This window comes from Odocoileus virginianus, chromosome 25, assembly GCF_023699985.2.
Source record: "Odocoileus virginianus isolate 20LAN1187 ecotype Illinois chromosome 25, Ovbor_1.2, whole genome shotgun sequence".
Lineage (NCBI taxonomy): Eukaryota > Metazoa > Chordata > Mammalia > Artiodactyla > Cervidae > Odocoileus > Odocoileus virginianus.
In genome coordinates this window covers 10,306,834-10,329,287 of record NC_069698.1, presented here as the reverse complement: position 1 = coordinate 10,329,287, position 22,454 = coordinate 10,306,834, and the positions used below count along the sequence as shown (strand labels likewise).

Sequence of the window (22,454 nt, the reverse complement as noted above, 5' to 3'; positions counted from 1 at the left end):
AACTGTCAGGATAACAAGAGAGGTTTCATAGAGTCTAGAAAAAGGGCTACTTAACTAATTTATCCTACTATGAGTGAAAAGCCTGTGACAGTGCACTGTGGCTTCCTTGTAACACAGAACCGTAGACTGGAGATAGCTACAATAGGCTAGCATGATTTTGATACTGGCCATTAGGATCACCCAACTTCCCTTCTCTGATCTCAAGCTGGCAAAAGGAACTTTCAATTATAATTCCCTACAGATTGTCCTACGGGGAAAGAAAGCCTGAGCTAAGCCAATGCAATAATTTGTCAGCTGGCAGATACATTTCTTGATTTAAATAGATCGCTCAGCATCCTAGAGAATGCACTATATTTTGTAGTTTGGTAAGCATAAATTGGTCTTAAGAGACCTCTTCTTCCTGGGAACGCTGGCAGTTCTGGACATGCCCTGGGTCTAAGGGGATGTCATGAAGGTGTTACCCCTCGCCTGCCACAGAAGCGGTGAGGCACAATGTTCCTAATCCACTCTGAGTGTCATCAATAAGGTTTTCCTCCCCAATCTGATAAGCTGTCACTTCTGATGGTGTGGCTTAGGGAACCTTACACTGGTAACCGAGCATCTCAACACCTGGATGCCTTGCTGAGAGATGAGACATCTGCTTGCCGTCTGTAAATTCCCTCAATCCCTTAACTTTTCCTGTCAGAACATGTTGATTCATGAGTAACTGCTGATCTCCTTTTGTAAAGAAATAAATTCAGTAAAATATGGTGAGAAAAAAAAAAAAAGATGGCCCCAATGTGAAATTGAACAGTAAGAGGGACACCTACTGGTCAGAACTCACCACACCACGTACATCCCAAACATCCCTCACAATGCCTCGCTCCTAGTAGTTCAATAAATATTTTTGAAAATAATGAAAAAACAAATGGTTAGTTTTATTCACTAATGCAGGCAGATACAACCATTGACTCTGTGACACTTGGATGACAGTATGTGATATTCCCGACTTAATCAGAAGGGTGTTCAGTCTCGATATACGCAGGTGGAGCAGTGGCAAAGAAGCTGCCTGCCGATGCAGGAGATTGAGTTTGATCCCAGGGTCAGGAAAAGCCACTGGAGTAGGAAATGGCAACCCACTTCAGTATTCTTGCCTGGAAACTTTCATGGACAGAGGAGCCTGGCCGGCTACCGTCCATGGGGTTGCAGAGAGTCAGATGAAACGGCGTACACACATCTTCACCCTAAAGAGCATGCATATGAACCTCATACATTTCTGTCTTCTGAGGAATCATTGTACGGACACTGCTTCACAGGCAGAACGTAACTCTGTGAGGACTGCATGCTCTTTACAAGCTCTGCGGGATGGCACATGCCTGCATCTCCAGAAAGGGGAGCTTCTCCCTGGGATCTATGTCCAACCTAGTAACATGTTAACATGGGGCTTCCCTGGTAGCTCAGACGGTAAAGTGTCTGCCTACAATGCGGGAGACCTGGGTTCGATCCCTGGGTCAGGAAGATTCCCCTGGAGAAGGAAATAGCAGCCCACTCCAGTATCCATGCCTGGAAAATCCCATGGACCAAGGAGCCTGGGGCTACGGTCCACGGGGTCGCAAAGATTCGGACATGACTGAGCGACTTCGCTTCACTTAAGACAGGAACCAGGAATAAGGGGAAAACTGGAGGAGAGGAGATGGCTGTGCCAGCTAGCACTCCAGTTGCTTCCTGGACTCGACAGAAAATCAGACAAGGAGAGTCAAGCTTTTACTGAGAGTCTCTCATGTGCGTTGCATGCCTTTCAACATCATAGGGAGAAGATTAAAAGAAATGTTTCTGGATCAAGAAATCTGTGCGAACAGGCAGTCTGGGTTAGATTAGTGGCCTTACTCTTTACTGGCAAAATATAATTTTTCTCCCAATGTTTTCCTTGGACGTCTAAAAATAACACTTCTAATATCATCTACCTTGTCTGGTAAAGATATATTCATTAAAGAAGATAAAATGCCTCACAGAGATACTTCAATTCATTACCAAGTTTCTGTCCTAGAAAGAGAACTCAAAGAAATGCTTGAGGAATCAGAAAGTCATCTATTCTCAGATTCGAGAATGTCAGCGTGACCCAGAAGAGACTTAGTTCTGGCATGGTAAATGCAACACAGAGACACCTCAGGATGAAGAGCAGAATAAAAACAAGGCAAGAGAACAAGGAAGTACGTAAGATGCAGGATGCACGCTGAGGACACAGCATTATTTGATTGAAGAAAGCTGTGCTGCCTTTCTGCACTCAACAACGCCAAATTAACCAAGCATCACTACAGCATCATCTCTCACCTTCTAAACTGCTGCTGCTGCTAAGTCGCTTCAGTTGTGTCCGACTCTGCGTGACCCCATAGACGGCAGCCCACCAGGCTCCCCCGTCCCTGGGACTCTCCAGGCAAGAACACTGGAGTGGGTTGCCATTTCCTTCTCCAATGCTTGAAAGTGAAAAGTGAAAGTGAAGCCGCTCAGTCATGTCCAGAGACCCCATGGACTGTAGCCTACCAGGCTCCTCCATCCACGGGATTTTCCAGGCAAGAGTACCGGAGTGCGTTGCCATTGCCTTCTCCGACATTCTAAACTACACTGAAACAACTGCTATATAGAGGAGAGTATCTCTGACTGCTATTTCCAAAGACATCAATCATGTGGAGGGGAAATTTATTCCTCACTTCAAATGCCCTCATTGGCTGTCTGACATCTGCAAGTTTTAAATAGAAAAAATAATGATACTGTATCTCATGACGATCAATCAAACTAGAGGTTATTTCAAGAAACTCAGATATCTCTTCTTCTCTCACACTTCTATTAGGAAGAAAGTGCATACTAACAAGGCCTGGAGTTGAATTTTTGAAGTGTGACACCAGGCAGATATTTTGTTGACTCACTTCAAATGGGTCCTACTAACTTAAAATAATGTGTGCAACTTGAAAGAGGTGCAAAGCAAACAGAAAACTTCATGTGTATAGAAATACTTATGTAGAGAGAGAGGTTATATATATAATACATACACTATTTCTGGGCTACACATTCACTTATACACAGCTCAAAATAAAAGTATACCAAAAAGTTATGAATAAACTCCACCAACTGGTTAATATCCAACAATACTGAACAGTTTTGGAAACGGTACTTAGGTTAACAATTCTATCATAAAATCTAATGGCTTCATATTGAATTGTTGTCTGTGTCCCCATAGGAAACTCAGCACTCAGCAACTGAACACCATTCTTTGACCAGGGGGTTCACACCAGAATTCAGTTATGTTTTAACAGTCTAGTCTTCCCAGTTCATTTCAGTACAGTCATTCAGTCATGTCCGACTCTTTGCGACCCCATGGACTGCATGCAGCACTCCAGGCCTCTCTGTCCATCACCAACTCCTGGAGTTTACCCAAACTCATGTCCACTGAGTTGGTGATGCCATCCAACCATCTCATCCTCTGTCATCCTCTTCTCCTCCCACCTTCAATCTTTCCCAGCATCAGGGTCTTTTCCAAAGAGTCAGCTCTTCACATCAGGTGGCCAAAGTATTGGAGTTTCAGCTTCAGCATCAATCCTTCCAATGAATATTCAGGACTGATTTCCTTTAGTATGGACTGGTTGAATCTCCTTGCAGTCCAAGAGACTCTTAAGAGTCTTCTCCAACATCACAGTTCAAAAGCATCAATTCTTCGGTGCTCAACTTTCTTTATAGTCCAACTCTCACATTCCATACATGACTACTGGAAAAACCACAGCTTTGACTAGACCTTTGTTGGCAAAGTAATGTCTCTGCTTTTTAATATGCTGTCTAGGTTGGTCATAAATTTTCTTCCAAGAAGCAAGCCTCTGAATTTCATGGCTGCAGTCACCATCTGCAGTGATTTTGGAGCCCCCCAAAATAAAGACTGTCACTGTTTCCCCATCTATTTGCCACGAAGTGATGGGACCAGATGCATGATCTTCATTTTCTGAATGTTGAATTTTAAGCCAACTTCTTCCCTCTCCTCTTTTACTTTCATCAAGAGGCTCTTTAGTTCTTCTTCACATTCTGCCATAAGGGTGGTATCATCTGCGTATCTGAGGTTATTGACATTTCTCCCAGCAATCTTGATTCCAGCTTGTGCTTCATCCGGCCCAGCATTTCTCATGATGTACTCTGCATATAAGTTAAATAGCAGGGTGACAATATACAGCCTTGACGTACTCCTTTCCCAATTTGGAACCAGCCTGTTGTTCCATTACAGTTCTAACTGTTGCTTCCTGACCTGAGTACAGATTTCTCAGGAGGCAGGTCAGGTGGTCTGGTATTCCAAACTGTTTAAGAATTTTCCAGTTTGTTGTGATCCACACTGTCAAAGGCTTTGGCAAAGTCAACAAATCACATGTTTTTCTGGAACTCTTGCTCTTTTTGATGATCCAGAGGATGTTGGCAATTTGATCTCTGGTTCATCTGCCTTTTCTAAATCCAGCTTGAGCATCTGGAAGTTTACAGTTCACGTACTGTTGAAGCCTGGCTTGAAGAATTTTGAGCATCACTTTGCTAGCAAGTGAGATGAGTGCAATTGTGCGGTGGTTTGAGCATTCTTTGGCATTGTCTTTCTTTGGGATTGGAGTGAAAACTGACCTTTTTCAGTCCTATGGCCACCGCTGAGTTTCCCAAATTTGCTGGCATATTGAGTGCAGCACTTTCACAGTATCATCTTTTAGGATACTTAGGAAATACTTGCTAAAATAATATAAACAAAAATGAGGAAGTCAGAAAGCCCTTTGCAAATGTAAGATATTATATTTGTATCTAATATGTGGTGGTGGTTTAGTCACTAAATTGTGTCCAACTCTTTGCAACCACATGGACTGTAGCCCACCAGGCTCCTCTGTCCATGGGATTTCCCAGTCAGGAACACTGGAGTGGATTGCCATTTCCTTCTCCAAGGAATCTTCTTGACCCAGGGATTGAATCTGTCTCCTGCATTGCAGGCAGATTCTTTACCGACTGAGATACCAGGGAAGCCCCTGATCTTATATAAATGAAGGCAAAATGACATGGATTGACCTGGAGGTATTACACTGAGTTAAATAAGTGAGACAGAGAAAGATAAATACTCTGTTATCACTTATATGTGGAATCTAAAAAATTAAATAAATGAATGAACAAAACGGAAACAGACTCACAGATATATAGAACAAACTAGTGGACACTGGTGGGAAGAGGAAAGGGGGGAGGGGCAAAAATTAAATAAACGAATGAACAAAACGGAAACAGACTCACAGATATATAGAACAAACTAGTGGACACTGGTGGGAAGAGGAAAGGGGGGAGGGGCAAGACAGAAGTAGAGGATTAAGGGATACAAACTACTGTATAGCACAGAGAATACAGCTAATATTTCATAATAAGTTCAAATGGAATAAAATTTATAAAACACTGAATCACTATGTTCCACATCTGAAGCTAATACTGTAAATTAATTCTACTTCAATATAAAGATTACATTTTTTAAAAAAAATTAAATGAAGAAATGTTTTATCTCTAAACATCCCTGTGCTTAGCCTATGAATTTGCTTCATATATTCTATATTATGATTATTTATCTTTCAAGAGAAAGTAAATTTTAAACAAACTTGAATTCAAAGACAAAAAGACAAGCAACTTTCACAAAGGGGACTGACTATGCTTTTAAGAAACTCCAGAGAGCAGCTGTTTTCACAAATGAACTGTGACAGAAATCAGCTTTCTTCTTTTCATTTACCACTTAAAAATGACACTTGATTACTCAATGACAACAGTATACTAGAAAGTGCTTTATGAATGCCAATTTTTATACTAATTTTATTTATTTATTTTTATTTTATTTTTTATACTAATTTTAAATTAAGCATAACTTAGTATTTTAAAGTATTTGACAAGGGCTAATTATACAGCACAGGGAATAGAGGCAATATTTTATAATAACTAAAAATGCAGTGTAAATGTAACCTTTAAAAATTATGAATCACTATGTAGTACACCTGAAACATACATAGTATTATAAATCAACTATACCTCAAAAAAATAAAAGTTTTAAAATAAAAATTAAGAGATTAAAAAATACAAGTACTTGTCAGTCAACAGTCTATGATAGAAGTCCGTAAACTACAGCTTATGAGCTAACTCCAGTCCACTGTCCATGAGTTAATGGGTCTTATATTTTTAAATGCTTGGAAAACCTCAAAATAACAGTATTTTGTGACATGTGAACACCATATGAAAATGACATATCGGGATCTATAAATAAGTTTTATTGGAACACATCCATGGCTGATTCATATCAATGTATGGCAAAAACCACTACAATATTGTAAAGTAATTAGCCTCCAACTAATATAAATAAATGAAAAAAAAAATAAAAATAAAAAAAAAATTTTATTGGAACACAGCCACACTCATTCGTTTTCAATGTACTGCTTACACTACTTCCAAGTGAATAGATATGACAGAGCTTATGTAGTGTGAAAAAGTATAAAATATTTAATATATGACTCTAAACAAATGATGTTTGCCAAATGATCTATAAGAAATTGGACAGTGATACTGGAAGTAATAAAAGGACTGAGCCATGCCCGCTTGGACCTAGGGCTACCATATTTTCTAAACTACTTCCTAATTAGGTCAACAGTACAGAAAGTGTCAAAAGGTACTCTACCTGCCGTTTTCCTTAGGGGACCTGAAAATAAAAATCAAAAAGTGTTAAGCAGAGTTTAAGCAAGTTATAACTGTCATATAAGTAATCAAAGTACAAGCTCTTAATGTATTTCCTCTGAAATGTTTCTTCAAATGAAAATGCCCGTATACTACTAGATAATGACAAATACCTGTACAATGAAGGAAGAAAGCAAAGGTGAAGAAAGTATTCTATTTTAAAATCTATAATCTTTACTGTCTTTAAACTTCCTAAAAATACTTTTAAACAATTAATACGTGGTTATCACTTTGTAAATAAACTTTTTTTCAGTAGATGAGCAGAGAACTCCAGCTGTTGGCATTAACAAAATTGGTAACATTTTTGAGGGGATACAATGTTAAATGTTATGTGTTATATATACAATGTTACAACACCAATGTTAAGTGGCATTAAAATTAATGAAAAGAAAATCAGATAACATATATTAAGAGTCCAAGGAGGTGGGAAAGGTCCAAATTGACTTAACCTATAGGATATTGCATAGTCTTTGATATTTATTTATTGATTTTCTGTATCAGATACTTAAATGGACTTTCCAAATGTCAAGAACTACACTATGCATTTTACAAAAATTACTTATTTTAACCTTCATGGAAATTCATTAAGGACCATGAATAACCCCATTTACAGGTAAAGAAACTGAGGAACAAAATCACTAAATAATTTACCCAAAGTATTTCAAAAGTATTTTTAAATAAAGCATGATTCATACAATATTGTATATATTACCTTTTCTTATATAAATGAGAAGTTAAAGCTTGTTAATTTACCCAAAACCATCCTGCCTTGGCAGAAGTGCCAAAGGCAGGATTTAAACCGAGGCAAGTTGATCCCAAAGGTCATGTTGTCTTTCATATGCTGTCAAATGAGAAAGGACTTCAAAAGCCTCAGTTTCTCACGGGAGCTTTAGTGACAACTGGAGACAGTATTCCTGCCAAGGGCCGTGGCTGAACTGGGGAGACAGGTGGCGCTATGAGAGGGGGTGGAGGGTCCGTGTATCATGCTTGCCTTTGCCCCTGCACCAATAACCAGCTGAGTTCCTTAGAAAAAGTACATGCATTTCCTGTGCTCTGATTTCCTTACCAGGAAAAACAACGAGGATAATAGTAACTATCTCACAGTATGGCTGTTGGGATGAAATGAGTTAATATGGAGAGAAGGCCTGGCACACTATAAATGTTATGTAAGTGCTTGCTGTTATTTCTGGAAAACTGAGAAGTTGCGACAAGGTTATGCCAAAGTTAAGATGCGGACACTGTCAATTAAGCCCATGCTCCCCTGCATCTAATAGCTGGGCCACAGTCACCATCCACATGCTCCAAAGTTTCAGAGAACTCAGTCTAGCACTGGAGGTTAAGAGTCAGAGATATAAAGATAGCCACTTTGTTTCAAAATCTCTCTTCTGCTCTCTGACCTTGGGCTAATACTGCACCCTTCTAAACCTATTTGTTTTTCCTGCAAAATAAGTATTAATAGCAATAGTTTTCCTAAAAGGGTTGAAGATTATGTGAACCCAGGAATGTAAAGTGGCCAATACAAAGTATTCACTGAATAAAATGTGCACAAGTATGATGCTGCAGGTTTTAGGCAAGGAAGCAAAATCCTAAAAAGAGGTGTCCGATTTACCCTGAATTGCTATGCTGATAAACTCATCCCCTCCAGAATGACTATACATCAAGACATCACAGGGACCTCACTGGAGCACTGGTGAGCCTTTAGGAGCACAGTAGGTCACATCTAACCTTACTCCAGGCTCCCCTCAGTGGCAAATAAAAACATAAACTTCTCAGCAGCAAGCTGGAGACATGAATTCCTAAGTTCTTACCCTGGCCCAACTCAGATCTAGTACATCTCCTTGAATGTATTATTTTGCCTTTTTTAACTCGGTTTCCTCATCTGAAAAACCAGCATTAGGAATAAGGATTTAACAAAAGAACACCAAATTACAGAATTCACGTCACTTTCTAATCACTGTTGTTAAGAGTACATACAATAAACACAAAAGGATAATCCATTTGAAATAAAGACTGCTACAAAACCTATGCATTTTTAAAGTCCATTTACCTAAAGTCAAGTACACGAATGTCCTTGTAGCCTGGTAACCCAGTAAATGCATTTTCCACCTGTCAAAAATAAAAACTTTGTAACTATGTAGAAATGTAAAAAAGCACACACAAAAATGCTTTTAAGAGTAGAATATAAAGTGCACTGTTTATTAGAAACTTATACACATACATGGATATACATGGACTAGAAAGCTAAGAAAATTCTAATTGTCACAGTGCTAGAAAATAGTTTTACCACAACCCTGTCATATTTTTTTTGTTTTTTAAGGTTTTGATTTACTTTAATATTAATTTTTTCCAAATTATAAAAAACATACTTTTATTGACAAAACACGGTTTTTTCCCTTATGTGATAAAATGTGGAAAAAAAAGGACTAGTTTCAAAAGAAACCGTAACAACATTTTAAAATGTAACTGTATGGATTAGAAATCTGGCCGCAGCACACACACTGATACACAGTCAAGTGTTCATTTCCTGTAAGTGTAAAATGTCTGGGGGGCATCTGTTTCCTGTTCCTATGACACAAAGGACTGTGAACACAGCCAACATAAGAAAGAAATGTGCACACCTGGGCTTAGGCTTTGCTGACTGGTGGTCACGGAGGAGATTATAAGGGGTGACTGGTCGAAAGATCAATTTACGAGCAGCACAACTGCAGAAACCAGTCATATCACCAACTTTCTAAAATCAGGCTACATAAACCAGTACGAGCTTAGTGACTAAAGCAGGGGGAAGTGATAGATTGGACTAAACACCAAAAAATATGAGGTTTTGTACAAACACACATTTAACAAAATCGAACATTTTACCCACAACACTTCAGAAGATGAGTCTCACCAGATTAAGTCACTATGGGGCCAACACCAGAACAAGAGAAATTATTAGTGGACTTTGGGGGTATTTGCCAGCAAATTTGGAAAACTCAGCAGTGGCCACAGGACTGGAAAAGGTCAGCTTTCATTCCAATCCCAAAGAAAAACAATACTAAAGAATGCTCAAACTACTGCACAATGCACTCATCTCACATGCTAGCAAAGTAACACTCAAAATTCTCCAAGCCAGGCTTTCACAGTACGTGAACTATGAACTTCCAGATGTTCAAGCTGGATTTAGAAAAGGCAGAGAAAAAAAAAAAAGAAAAGGCAGAGGAACCAGAGATCAAATTGCCAACATCCGCTGGATCATTGAAAAAGCAAGAGAGTTCCAGAAAAACATCTATTTCTGCTTTATTGACTATGCCAAAGCCTTTGACAGTGTGGATCACAACAAACTGGAAAATTCTTAAACAGTTTGGAATACCAGACCACCTGACCTGCCTCTTGAGAAATCTGTACTCAGGTCAGGAAGCAACAGTTAGAACTGTATATGGAACAACAGACTGGTTCCAAATTGGGAAAAGAGTACATCAAGGCTATATATTGTCACCCTGCTTATTTAATTTATATGCAGAGTACATCATGAGAAACACTGGGCTGGAAGAAGCACAAGCTGGAATCAAGATTGCTGGGAGAAATATCAATAACCTCAGATATGCAGATGACACCACCCTTATGGCAGAAAGTGAAGGAGGAACTAAAGAGCCTCTTGATGAAAGTGAAAGAGGAGAGTGAAAAAGCTGGCTTAAAACTCAACATTCAGAAAACAAAGATCATGGCATCTGGTCCCATCACTCCATGGCAAATAGATGGGAAACAATGGAAACAATGACAGACTTTATTTTCTTGGGCTCCAAACTCACCCATGATATTCAAAGATGCTTGCTCCTTGGAAGAAAAGTTATGACCAACCTAGACAGCATATTAAAAAGCAGAGATATTACTTTGCCAACAAAGGTCTGTCTAGCCAAAGCTATGGTTTTTCCAGTAGTCATGTATGGATGTGAGAGTTGGACTATAAAGAAAGCTGAGTGCCAAAGAATTGATGCTTTTGAACTGTGGTGTTGGAGAAGACTCAAGACTCCCTTGGACTACAAGGAGATCCAACCAGTCCATCCTAAAGGAAATCAGTCCTGAACATTCATTGGAAGGACTGATGTTGAAGCTCAAACTCCAATTCTTTGGCCACCTGAAGTGAAGAACAGACTCACTAGAAAATAACCTGATGCTGGGAAAGATTGAAGGTGGGAGGAGAAGGGGATGACAGAGGATGAGATGGTTGGATGGCATCACCAACTCAATGGACATAAATTTGAGTAATCTTCAGGAGTTGGTGATGGACAGGGAGGCCTGGCATGCTCTAGTCCATGGGGTCGCAAAGAGTTGGACATGACTGAGTGACTGAACGGAACTTAACTGGAGCTATCTCTGGGCATCTGCTTTTAAAACCAAGTTCTCACAAAATCAGAATGAGATTTTTTTAAAAATCTTGGTTCACCAAAAATCTTTCTGCCCCATGGATAAAGAATCCAAACCCGTGAAATTTTCTGGCTGCAATAACTCACCTTGTTTTATTGAGAGAAACCAGAGAAGTGCTAATTCTTGGAGGATGGGGATAAAGTCCACAGGACTAGGAATGCAAAGACTCAGGGTTAGTCTTAGCTATTTTTCACTGGTAGAGTGGCCAGGCACACGTCTTCTTTCATAATACTTACTGCTTCCCTGCCCACTGGCACACCAGTTCTTAAGGTTAAGATGAGCATAGCTACAAGTACTCCATTAGCTGCAAAATGCAGTGTTATTGCATGTTATTATTAATACTAAACCCATCTTACTCTTTGGAAGGAAAACTATGACAAACCTAGACAGCATATTAAAAGAAGAGACATCAGTTTGCCAACAAAGGTCTGTATACTCAAAGCTATGGTTTTTCCAGTAGTCATGTACAGATGTGAGAACTGGACCACGAAGAAGGCTGAGCACCAAAGAATTGGTGCTTTCAAACTGTGGTGCTGAAGAGAACTCTTGAGAGTCCCTTGGGCTGCAAGGAGATCAAACCAGTCAATCCTAAAGGAAATCAGTCCTGAATATTCATTGGAAGGACTGATGCTGAAGTTGAATCTCTAATACATTGGCCACCTGATGCAAAGAGCTTACTCACTGGAAAAGACCCGGATGCTGAGAAAGATTGAAGGCAAAAGAAGAGTCTGGCAGCGGACGAGATGATGTGATGGCATCAATGACTCAATGGACATGAATTTGAGCAAACTCTGGGAGACAGTGAAGGACAGAGGAACTTGGGTGTCCTTGGGGTTGCAAAGAGTCGGACATGACTTAGTGATTAAACAACAACAACAAGAAACCCATCTCATCTGGGGCTTTGCCATTTTTTAACTTTAAACACGTTTTCTAATTCATCACACCCAGTTAGCTACTACATAGGTGCCCAGCTGTAAGAAGTCATTCCACTTTAGCAACAAGATTAATAACAGGTACAATTTACTGAGTGATTGCTATGTGCCTGGTGCTTTGAAATATTACTTCCAATCCTTGCAACAATCCCAAACATACATAGTTTCCCCATCATGCAATTGAGGAAACCAAGACTGAGATATCAACTGATCTGCCCAGGATCACCCACCTGGTGAGTGACTGAATCAGAATTCATTCAATCAGCAGTCTTTCTAACACTGAGGCCCATACTCTTCTCACTGATCGCATGCCTCATCCTCTTTCCTTTGATAAATATGATTTTATAACTGGGACCAGGACTAGGGGACTGTGAGGCTCATCACAGCTTCTCACCTGAATTAAAATGAGGGGGACACAAGGCTTCCCTAGTGGTTCACTGGTAAAGACTCCATCTGCCAATAAAGGAGACATGGGTTCGATCCCTGATCCGGGAAGATCTCACATGCCATGGAGCAATGAGCCCAGGCACCACCACTGAGCCTGCCTTCTGAAGCCCAGAAGCTGCAACTACTGAGGCCGCAGACCCTAGAGCCCGTGCTCCGCAACAAGAAAAGTCACTGCAGTGAGAAGCCCACCCACCACAATTAGGAGGAGCACCTGCTCGCTGCAACCAGAGAGGTCTGTGAGGCAACCAAGACCCAGCACGGCCAAAAATGAATACATGAATAAAACTATAAAAAATAATGGAAGGGGACTCTGTATGATATAAAGGAAAGAACAGTTTCAAAGGAAGGAGCAGACCTGATTTTCCCTTCCACTCCTAGAAGCTGAAATCACCATGAACAAGTTGCTAGCCCTGATAGGTTTCATCTGTAAAATGGAGCCGATTATCCCCCTGGCTGCTGCTAGCAGACGGACACACGGCAGCCTGCAGAACACAAAGCACTATGCGAGGACAGCGTGCTGATCCTGTGGCTGTCGTCAGGTAGCCACACTCCACAGCCTATCACAGTGACCTTTCCCTCTCTGAGGTCACTCTTGGTGGCACCCCAAGTTTATCTTCATCAGCTCCTCATTTAAAAAAAAAAAAAATGTAACAGCTCCTGAATCTCAACCCTCCCAAGCAGGCTTTCTTTTTCCCTGTGTATCTTCCAGCATTCCCCGAAAAAATAATACGAAAGAACAATTCCCACGACTGTGTCCTGCAGGAAGAGAGTTGACGGTCTCCTTCGGTTTGCAGCAAACGTGGAGACAGGACCTTTCGGAGACATGACCCGGGCTCTGCAGCTCCACACAGGGAAGTGGCTATTGGTAGACATTTCATTCCATGTAAAAGGACACGTACGTAGAAATAGGCCAAAGAAGCAACTGATCCCTCATCACCCACAAATCACCTTGAGCCAACAGCTACCTACCTCATAAAGTCCCTGCTGGAAATGTTTTCCAGAGTGTTTATTAGACTTTGTCTAAATATGCAGTCGTTTAGCACAACTGTTTATCCAAACATGGAGGTTTATTAAAGGCTCCTTAATCCAAGAGCAGAGAGAACCAAAGAGCCGATCCAAGACACTGTCTGATGCCAAGTGGCCACTGGCCTGGCTGACATTTCGTCCACATACCGTATAGCCTCACAAATTGGCCACACAGCTAGGAAAATTAATTGTCTAGCCCACACTCCCTGTGTCTGAAGGCTGCAATGATGCTGCTTGGCTGAAAGATGCATATTTTTCTTTCTCATCTAGACACAATGTCTAGAGAGGGAAATTAGTCCAAGGTAATAGAATCAAAAAACTTGGCCACAGAGAACTCCATCAAGAGGGATGGAAAAGAAATAAACAGGAGGACTAATGTACCTTCTCACTTGACAGAGAGAGGAGATGGGCCCTCGGTATCTTGAAAAAAATCTCAACTTCAAGTCCCTAGGTAGAATTCTTCCAGAAAGTAAAGTTGTGAGATGGGCTAATGCACAATTCTGTAAAGATCATGCATTTACATCTTTAACATATCCCCCCCCCCTTTTTTTTACATATCCACTTTTAAAAATACTTCTAACCAAGGAACAGAGATGAGAGGAAAATTGACCTTTCACTGGATGTCCTTTTGTCCCTTGAGCTTGGGGTTTCATACTACCTATGCATTAACTATTCAAAAATTTTCAACTTTAAGAAAGAATAACAAATACACATTTAAAAGAAATTAAATTTATTGTTCCCTCAAGAAAAATAACACAGTACATACAGTATCTCAAAGATGCTCATTTCTCCAAATATTGTCAAGTAAAAACTATGCCACAGAACACATTCTTCCTTGGCTGTGTGGCCAAAGCTGGAGATAGCATTTATTTGTTGGCATATGACAAATGGATACAAAAGTTTGTTTCAATGAAACAGTTCATCTTTTGGTGAAATTTTCACAGAGCTTTCTAAAGAGATGGCTAAATTACTACTCATCAAATCAAGTAGATGGAAAGCTTAAGTCCTACACCTACCTTTAACCAGTGTTAACATGGGAAATTTACAACTCAAGCAAACTATCTTGTATACAAAAAAGAAAAAAATAAAAAATAAAAACATATCCCCAAAATCACCCACCTCTGAAATAAAGTCTTCTACAAGGCGCTGGTGGTGAAAGCTGGAGGAATCCTGTAGTTCTTCATTGTACTGTTCCCCCAAAAGGTGGATACTGAATTCTGCAATCTGCTCAGTGGCTGGTTTTGTGGATTCTTCCATCACAGTCTCAATTTCATTGCTAATCTGGATTTTTAGCAGAAGAACAATAAATGTCAGTGTTCACTCATTCAGTCAAGAAATATCTACCGATCACCTATGATACGCCAGACACTGTGCCAAAGGCAACTTCTGATGATGACTATTTATATACTATTTGACTTTGAAACTAACTGGTAGATTTTAAGACAGGTTATTATTAAAATTGCTAAAATTGCTGTGTATTTGTGCATTTCTTTGAATACACAGTGATTGTGGTCACTGGTTCAGTAAAGAGAAAAATTCCCACAAATAACCACCAAAGTTCACCACCTGTGAGTTTGTAGAAAAAGCTGAAGTTAAACATTGCTAATTATTGGAGAAATGCAAATTAAAACCACAATGATATATCACCTCACACCTGTCAGAATGGATATCATCAAGAATGCTGGAGAGGATGTGGAGAAAAGGGAATCTTCATTCACTGGTAGGAATGTCAATTAGTGCAGCCACTATGGAAAACAGTATAGACATGCCTTTAATAGAACTGCCTGAAAATAGTCCTGAAAACAGCCATGAAAAAAAAAGTGAAAGTCGCTCAGTCATGTCCAACTCTTTGCAACCCCATGGACTACATAGTCCATGGAAATCTCCAGGCCAGATTACTGGGTGCGTAGCCATTCCCTTCTCCGGGGGATCTTCCCAACCCAGGGATCGAACCCAGGTCTCCCATATTGCTGGTATTCTTTACCAGCTGAGCCACCAGGGGAGCCCATAAATACTGGAGTGAACAGCCTATCCTCTCTCCAGTGGATCTTCCTGACCCAGGAATAGAACCAGGGTCTCCTGTATTGCAGGCGGACTCTTTACCAGCTGAGCTATGAAGGAAGCCCAATAAAACTCAAATATATTTCCCTACAAATTCCCACTGATCCCAGTTCTGAAACCTGGATGCATATAAAAACTATAGGCCCCAGAGAAACCTTCAAATAAGGATAGGCACCTATCATCTTTCCTGACTTTTCACTGGTTCCTTTTCTCTAGACACTCCTCGGGCTCTTAATGTCTTCCTAGAGTATGATACACCTAAGTGACATCTGATAATTAAAATATGGTACCACTATCACTTTCCTGATAGCAGATTCTAATTTCTGTTAACGTAGCGTAAAAGTACTCTTGTTTTACTAGTTCTTCCTCATACTGCTGAGTCATACTGAAACTAATAAAAACCTTTGGCCTTAAGGAATTTTGTACAAGACTTTACATTCTTCAATATTAAATTTTCTCTCATTAAATTTAAATAAAAACTTACATTTTCAGTATTACTATAAAAGAAATATCCTTAGTAACCTTGCTGCAATACAAGGCCTAAAATGCTGACTAAAATTTTTAATGATTTTAATGCATACCTGGTTTGCAAGAAAATAAATCAGAAGTCAAAAAAGATAGGCTAGAAAAATCCAGAGAGGTGATTCAGTAATCTATCATACACATAGCAATCTAGCAATCTAGCAATCTCTTGTGACCTAGGCTTTAGTTTCAAATACTACAACGGATAGGTGCATACATGTTGAAAAGTCAGATCAAAGATGCCTACATAGACAGTTTGAACAACAAATTAGACTAAGTTGAAGGAAGAATTCAAGTCAACTGGAAGACATTTCTGAATGCAACATAGAGGGACAAAGAAATGAAAGTTAGGAATGAGTGGTTAACAGACAAAAGGTATAAAATGAGGGAGTCAGATATATACCCAATCATATGAGACAACACCTGAGAATTTTTTCTATATACATTTTTATGAAATTGCAGTATCCTCAATTCTATATTATGTGCTACTATATTGTACTTGTAGTGATGTTTCCTAAGGCCCACCATCACTGCAAGTGACTTGAAGTGTGAAGTCAAGTGGGCCTTAGGAAGCATCACTACAAGCAAAGCTAGTGGAGAGGATGGAATTCCAGCAGAGCTATTTCAAATCCTAAAAGATGATGCTGTGAAAGTGCTGCACTCAATATGTTAGCAAATGTGGAAAACTCAGCAGTGGCCACAGGACTGGAAAAGATCAGTTTTCACTCCAATCTCAAAGAAGAGCAATGCCAAAGAATGTTCAAAGTATTGCACAATTGCACTCATTTCACATGCTAGCAACGTAATGCTCAAAATTCTCCAAGCTAGGCTTCAATAGTACGTGAACCAAGAACTTCCAGATGTTCAAGCTGGATTTAGAAAAGGCAGAGGAACCAGAGATCAAATTGCCAACATTGGTTAGATGATAGAAAAAGCAAGAGAGTTCCAGAAAAACATCGACTTCTGCTTCATTGACTACACCAAAGCCTTTGACTGTGTGGATCACAAAAAACTGGAAAATTCTTAAAGAGATGGGAATATCAGACTACCTTACCTGTCTCCTAAGAAACTTGTATGCAAGTCAAGAAGCAATAGTTAGAACTGGACTGGTTCAAAATTGGGAAAGGAGTACGTCAAGGCTGTATATTGTCACCCTGCTTATTTAACCTATATGCAGAGTACATCATGAGAAAATGCCAGGCTGGATGAAGCACAAGCTGGAGTCAAGATTGCCAGGAGAAATATCAACAACCTCAGATATGCAGATGACACCACCCTTATGGCAGAATGTGAAGAGGAATATAAGAGCCTCTTAATGAAGGTGAAAGAGGAGAAAAAGCTGGGGGGGCTTAAAACTCAACATTTGAAAAACAAAGATCATGGCCTCCAGTCCCATCACTTCATGGCAAATAGATGAGGAAACAATGGGAACAGTGAGAGACTATTTTCTTGGTCTCCAAAATCAGCAGATGGTGACTTGCAGCCATGAAAAAGACGCTCCTTGGAAGAAAAGCTATGACAAATCTAGACAGTATTAAAAAGCAGAGACATTACTCTGCTGACAAAGGTCCGTCTAGTCAGAGCTATGGTTTTTCCAGTAGTCATGTATGGACTGTGAGAATGGGAGCATGAAGGAGGCTGAGCACCAAAGAATTGATGCTTTTGAGCTGTGGTGTTGGAGAAGACTGTTGAGAGTCCCTTGGCCTGCAAGGAGATCCAACCAGTCCATCCTAAAGGAGATCAGTCCTGAATATTCATTAGAGGGACAGATGCTGAGGCTGAAGCTCTAATACTTTGGCCACCTGATGCAAAGAGCCAACTCATTGGAAAATAACCTGATGCTGGGAAAGATTGAAGGCAGGAGGAGAAGGGGATGACAAAGGATGAGATGGTTGGATGGCATCACCGACTCAATGGACATGAGTTTGAGTAAGCTCTAGGAGATGGTGAAGGACAGGGAAGCCTGGAGTGCTGCAGTCCATGGAGTCACAAAGAGTCGGACACAACTGAGTGACTGAACCAAACTGATGTACGCTGATGTTTTATACAGAATGCTACCGTACACTCAACAGACTACAGCAGAGGTAAACATAACTTCTATATGTGCGAGGAAACCAAAAAGCTCATGTGACTTGCTTTATTGCAATATTTACTTTATTATGGTCATCTGGAACTGAACCCACAATATCTGAGATATGCCTGCAGTTACACTATATTATAGGATACTTAATAGTACACCATATAGTATTTGGGAGTCTATAGTTTTACAAAAATGGGTATAGGAGTGTGTTTATGCTTATTTACTTTGCTTTGGATTTATTGTACTACCTTAACATGAGGTTTTTAGTCTATTATAAATTTGAGAAATTCAGTCATTATCTCTCATCATTACATTAAATACAGAGAGGAGGAGAGAGAGAGAGTAGTATCTTAACAGTAGGAGAAAAAATAGATTACCCACAAAGGAATAAGAACTGAATTGTTAGTTGAGTTCTTAATAGTAACAATGAAAGTTAGAAGATAGTGAAATAAAATATTGACCAAAAAAAACCTTCTATCTAGAAGTTTATACAGATTATAAGTATCTTTCTAGAATAAGGGGATAATAAGAAAATCTTCAGGTGACCAAAAACTGAGATTGAACCAGTGAGAGATTCTTACTAAAGTAATACCAGAAGCATATATTTCAGAAGCAAAATTATTCCAAGAGAGAGGTCTAAAATGCAAAAAAGAATTTTAAGAAAATAAATAAAATAGTACACGCCTGGGTAAATGTAAAAAAATTTTAACTATATAAAATAAAAATGATGCAGTCAGTCAAATTTGTAAGATTAAAAAGAGAGAACTAAAGGAGAGAAAGAAAGAACAAAATTACTGAAAATAACATATAAAACAATAGGGTAATCACTTGAATTATTTTGATGTTCTAATGTTCCTGCAGACTCAGGATAAGGATAAAAATTCTGAAAAACAAACTTTGCGAGATTAAAGACATGATAACATACAGGGTAAATATTATCAAAATAGGAATAAAGTATGTAATTTCTAAAACAGTATCTGAAAAATGTATTAGGGAAAAAGCTGAACTGTAAAACTGTACATTAGACTTCACTCTAAACTAGTCATGTATGCCTGTACTGTCCTGTCTTCCTACTGGTTCTACAAATTACCTTCAAATTACTCTCTCTGTTACGAAATGTTCCAACTGATTTCACATAATCTCTTCATTTCCATTACAGTGAGTTTTATCTCATTCCATAAAAGGTTCCAGACTTACACCATAACATTCAGCATCAAGTTCAGAACTACAGTATCACTTTTTATTCAAATATTTATCAAATGCCAATATTTTCTAGTACCATCTAATTTGGACACAGTTTTACTGAATACTAAAGGTACTGTATTGATACAAGGGCCCAAACTGGCTCCAGCCTTGCTCAGTAACAGGGAAGGTGGTGGATAGAGTGGGTGACATGAGTTGACTTCACAGCTGGTAAGAGAAGGTGTAAGGTAACAAATTGTACCTTTCTAGTGAATATGTTCAATCAAAGTGTGCTCTGTATTAAGGAATCTGTGATTTATGCATATTTAATAAAATTTCTAATGAAACATTTCCATCTTCTTAGAAGCATATACTTTTCAAAAAATCTGGAATGTGATAGCCAACTTAATGCTTCTTAGTGGATAGATTTCCATTAGTAATGATGCATTAAAAAGCACAGTACTTCTTTAAACTACATAAAATCTATATCCTTTCCCTCTGAAGAAGAGAGGACTAAGTCCTGATTTATTAAGAGACAGAGAACATAGGCAAAAACCCTCACAACGAATTATGCACACAGCCCACAGAAGACAGTGGGCTTACCATGAAGACAGCTCCCCAGGTTCCAAGTCATTTAATTTACAATTCAAATCTATTCTTTGCCAAAAGCAGACTTATTGGGCTCTCCAAGGAATCTCAGATTCTTTTTAATGTACTGGTTTTAGAATCTACATTTCCATAAAGAGAACCACCTGAAGTTTTGTATTGTCTGGCAATGAACAATAAATCTCTCTAAATCCCCGTTCTCCATGTTAGAAACTAAATAATGAAACAGGACATCACTCACACTGTCTTCTGGCCTCTCCAAGCTGCTCTCTGAGATCCCTTCATAGGAGGTCACCCCTGGATACGGAGCGTTGAGACCAGCATCTAAAAAGAAAAACAAAAACGTGTGTGTGAATTCAGTCCACGACTAAATCATAATGTCTATCAGGAAACAATAAACTGATTTTGATGCCATTCATATAAGTCATTTGTTTTTTCATCTGCAAAACCTGTGCATTTTAACCTCAAGACACACGAATTTCCTCAGCACAAGAAATAAATATGACTCATTCAACAAGCATTTACTGATACCTACTTATATGTCAGGCTCTATGCAAGCCTCCAGGGATACAAAGTCTCTATCCTTAATGAGTTATCTAATAAAACTAACCGGTAAAACTCTCAGAGAGGGGAAGTGGCTGAAGGTTGGAATTGGCCAAAAATTATAATTTTTGATGCTGGGCCTCACCATGCTATTTTTTGTATGTTTGCAATTTTCAACATAGAAGAACTTTTTTAAAAAAAAAATTAAAAATAAAGAAATCAACTACTAATTTACAGGCAATGTAGAGGTCAAAGAAACAAATAAAGTATACCACAGAATGCAATTAGAAAAATCCTTATTCTGGGAAACTCTAAAAGACAAATGACAAATAGTGGAGCTAGAAAGATTCTACCTTTTGACATAAGCAGTGATTACAAAGTGTTTATCTTAAAATAATTCTTCAGGTTGTACATTTGTTTTAAGTAGTTTTCAGATTCTGTATTATGTACTTAATAATTAAGGATTCTTAAGTACCCAAATTATAATGTCATAAAGTAAGTGAAAAAACAATTGCTTTTTCTTGAGACTTCTTCAACAACAGAAGGAGAGGCAAATTGGTATTTTTTAAAATATGAGCTGAAAATTGTGCTTCCTTGCAATTAAATAATAAATTTTAAAATAAAGTAAAATAAAGGCACAAAAGCATACCTCCCAGCGTTGACATGTCACCAACAGGAGCTGGAGATGACAATTCAGAGCTAAGAAAAAAAAAATCTGGAGTTAATGAGAGAAATGTGAGGGTTTATTTTGGGGTTTGTTTTCCAGAAAGGAATTCACCTGATCTCCTAATAAGGATTCCCAAACTGAGGTACTAAGTAGCAATTTAAAAAAAAAAAAAAAACTCATTTATTTTACATTTTTGATGCCTACTCAACTCGAATCACCCTACATAATACTACATATTATGTAGTATGCATATATATATATATGCACACACACACATAATATACCCTACATAATACTACATAACCACCCTACATAGTACTTCCTCACTATTTCATAACCCTGTTTCATTTTTTTCCTCAGTTCTTTACACTATGTGAAATTATTCTGTTAAGTTGTTTATCTGCTTCTTTATCTATATCCATACCCTTAAGTCTTCTAGAATGGCACTTTCTAACATGGTAGTCAGTGGATGTATGTGGTAATTTAAATTAATTTAAAATTAAATAAAGATTCAAAATTCAGAACCTCATCCACACTATCCACAGTTCAGTGTTCAACAGTCCTATGTGGCTAATGGCTATTTTATGGAACAGTCGAGTAAAGAACACGTTCATCATCAGAGAAATATCTATTTAACAAGACTGCTTCAAGAATCTAAAAAAAAAAGAAAAAAATAATCTAAACTCCATGAGATTAGGGGCTTATCCGCCATATTTGCACTGCATCTTCATCTTTAAACAGAAACTACCACTTAATAGGCATTGAATAGATATTTTTGGAATAAATAAACACTATTGACCAACCAGTCTAGTGTAGAAGGCCCTTGGCATACAGCTGTGAACAAAATACTCATGGTCTAGGAAGGTTACCGCCTAACAGAAAACAGTAACAAACATAATATAAACCCAACAAGCAGTTCAGACACAAAAATACTGGCAGTCACTGGGAACATATAAGCCCAAATCTCATCTCATTTGAGAGATCACAGAATCATGAAACTTTTTAGTATAAAACAAGTCAAGCTTAGAGACATGATTTGCTATAGGCCATATGGCTCCCGGGTTTCAGGTCCCCTGGCAATCCTTTTACCATTCAACCCTGCAACTGTAGGCAAAGATCAGAAGAGGTCAGAGGATAATCTGAGAAAGTCCTTAAAGAAACGGTGTTTCCAGAGTCCAAATTTCCACATAGCCCCAGACATACAATTTAAATTACAGTAACTGAAAACTCTCTTCAACTTTCCACA

General features: G+C 38.8%; 1 protein-coding gene across 1 annotated transcript in view; it reads right to left on the bottom strand.

The window, feature by feature from the left end:
• IMPG2 (interphotoreceptor matrix proteoglycan 2) overlaps positions 1 to 22,454 on the bottom strand; it is a 76,278-nt gene that overhangs the window by 35,056 nt on the left and 18,768 nt on the right. The window contains exons 5-9 of the mRNA XM_070454960.1: positions 21,191 to 21,240; positions 20,240 to 20,322; positions 14,667 to 14,828; positions 8,786 to 8,844; positions 6,683 to 6,703 (exon numbers count right to left, since the gene is read on the bottom strand). Of these exons, the coding sequence (XP_070311061.1) occupies positions 6,683 to 6,703; positions 8,786 to 8,844; positions 14,667 to 14,828; positions 20,240 to 20,322; positions 21,191 to 21,240 (375 nt within the window). The remainder of the gene's footprint in view (positions 1 to 6,682; positions 6,704 to 8,785; positions 8,845 to 14,666; positions 14,829 to 20,239; positions 20,323 to 21,190; positions 21,241 to 22,454) is intronic.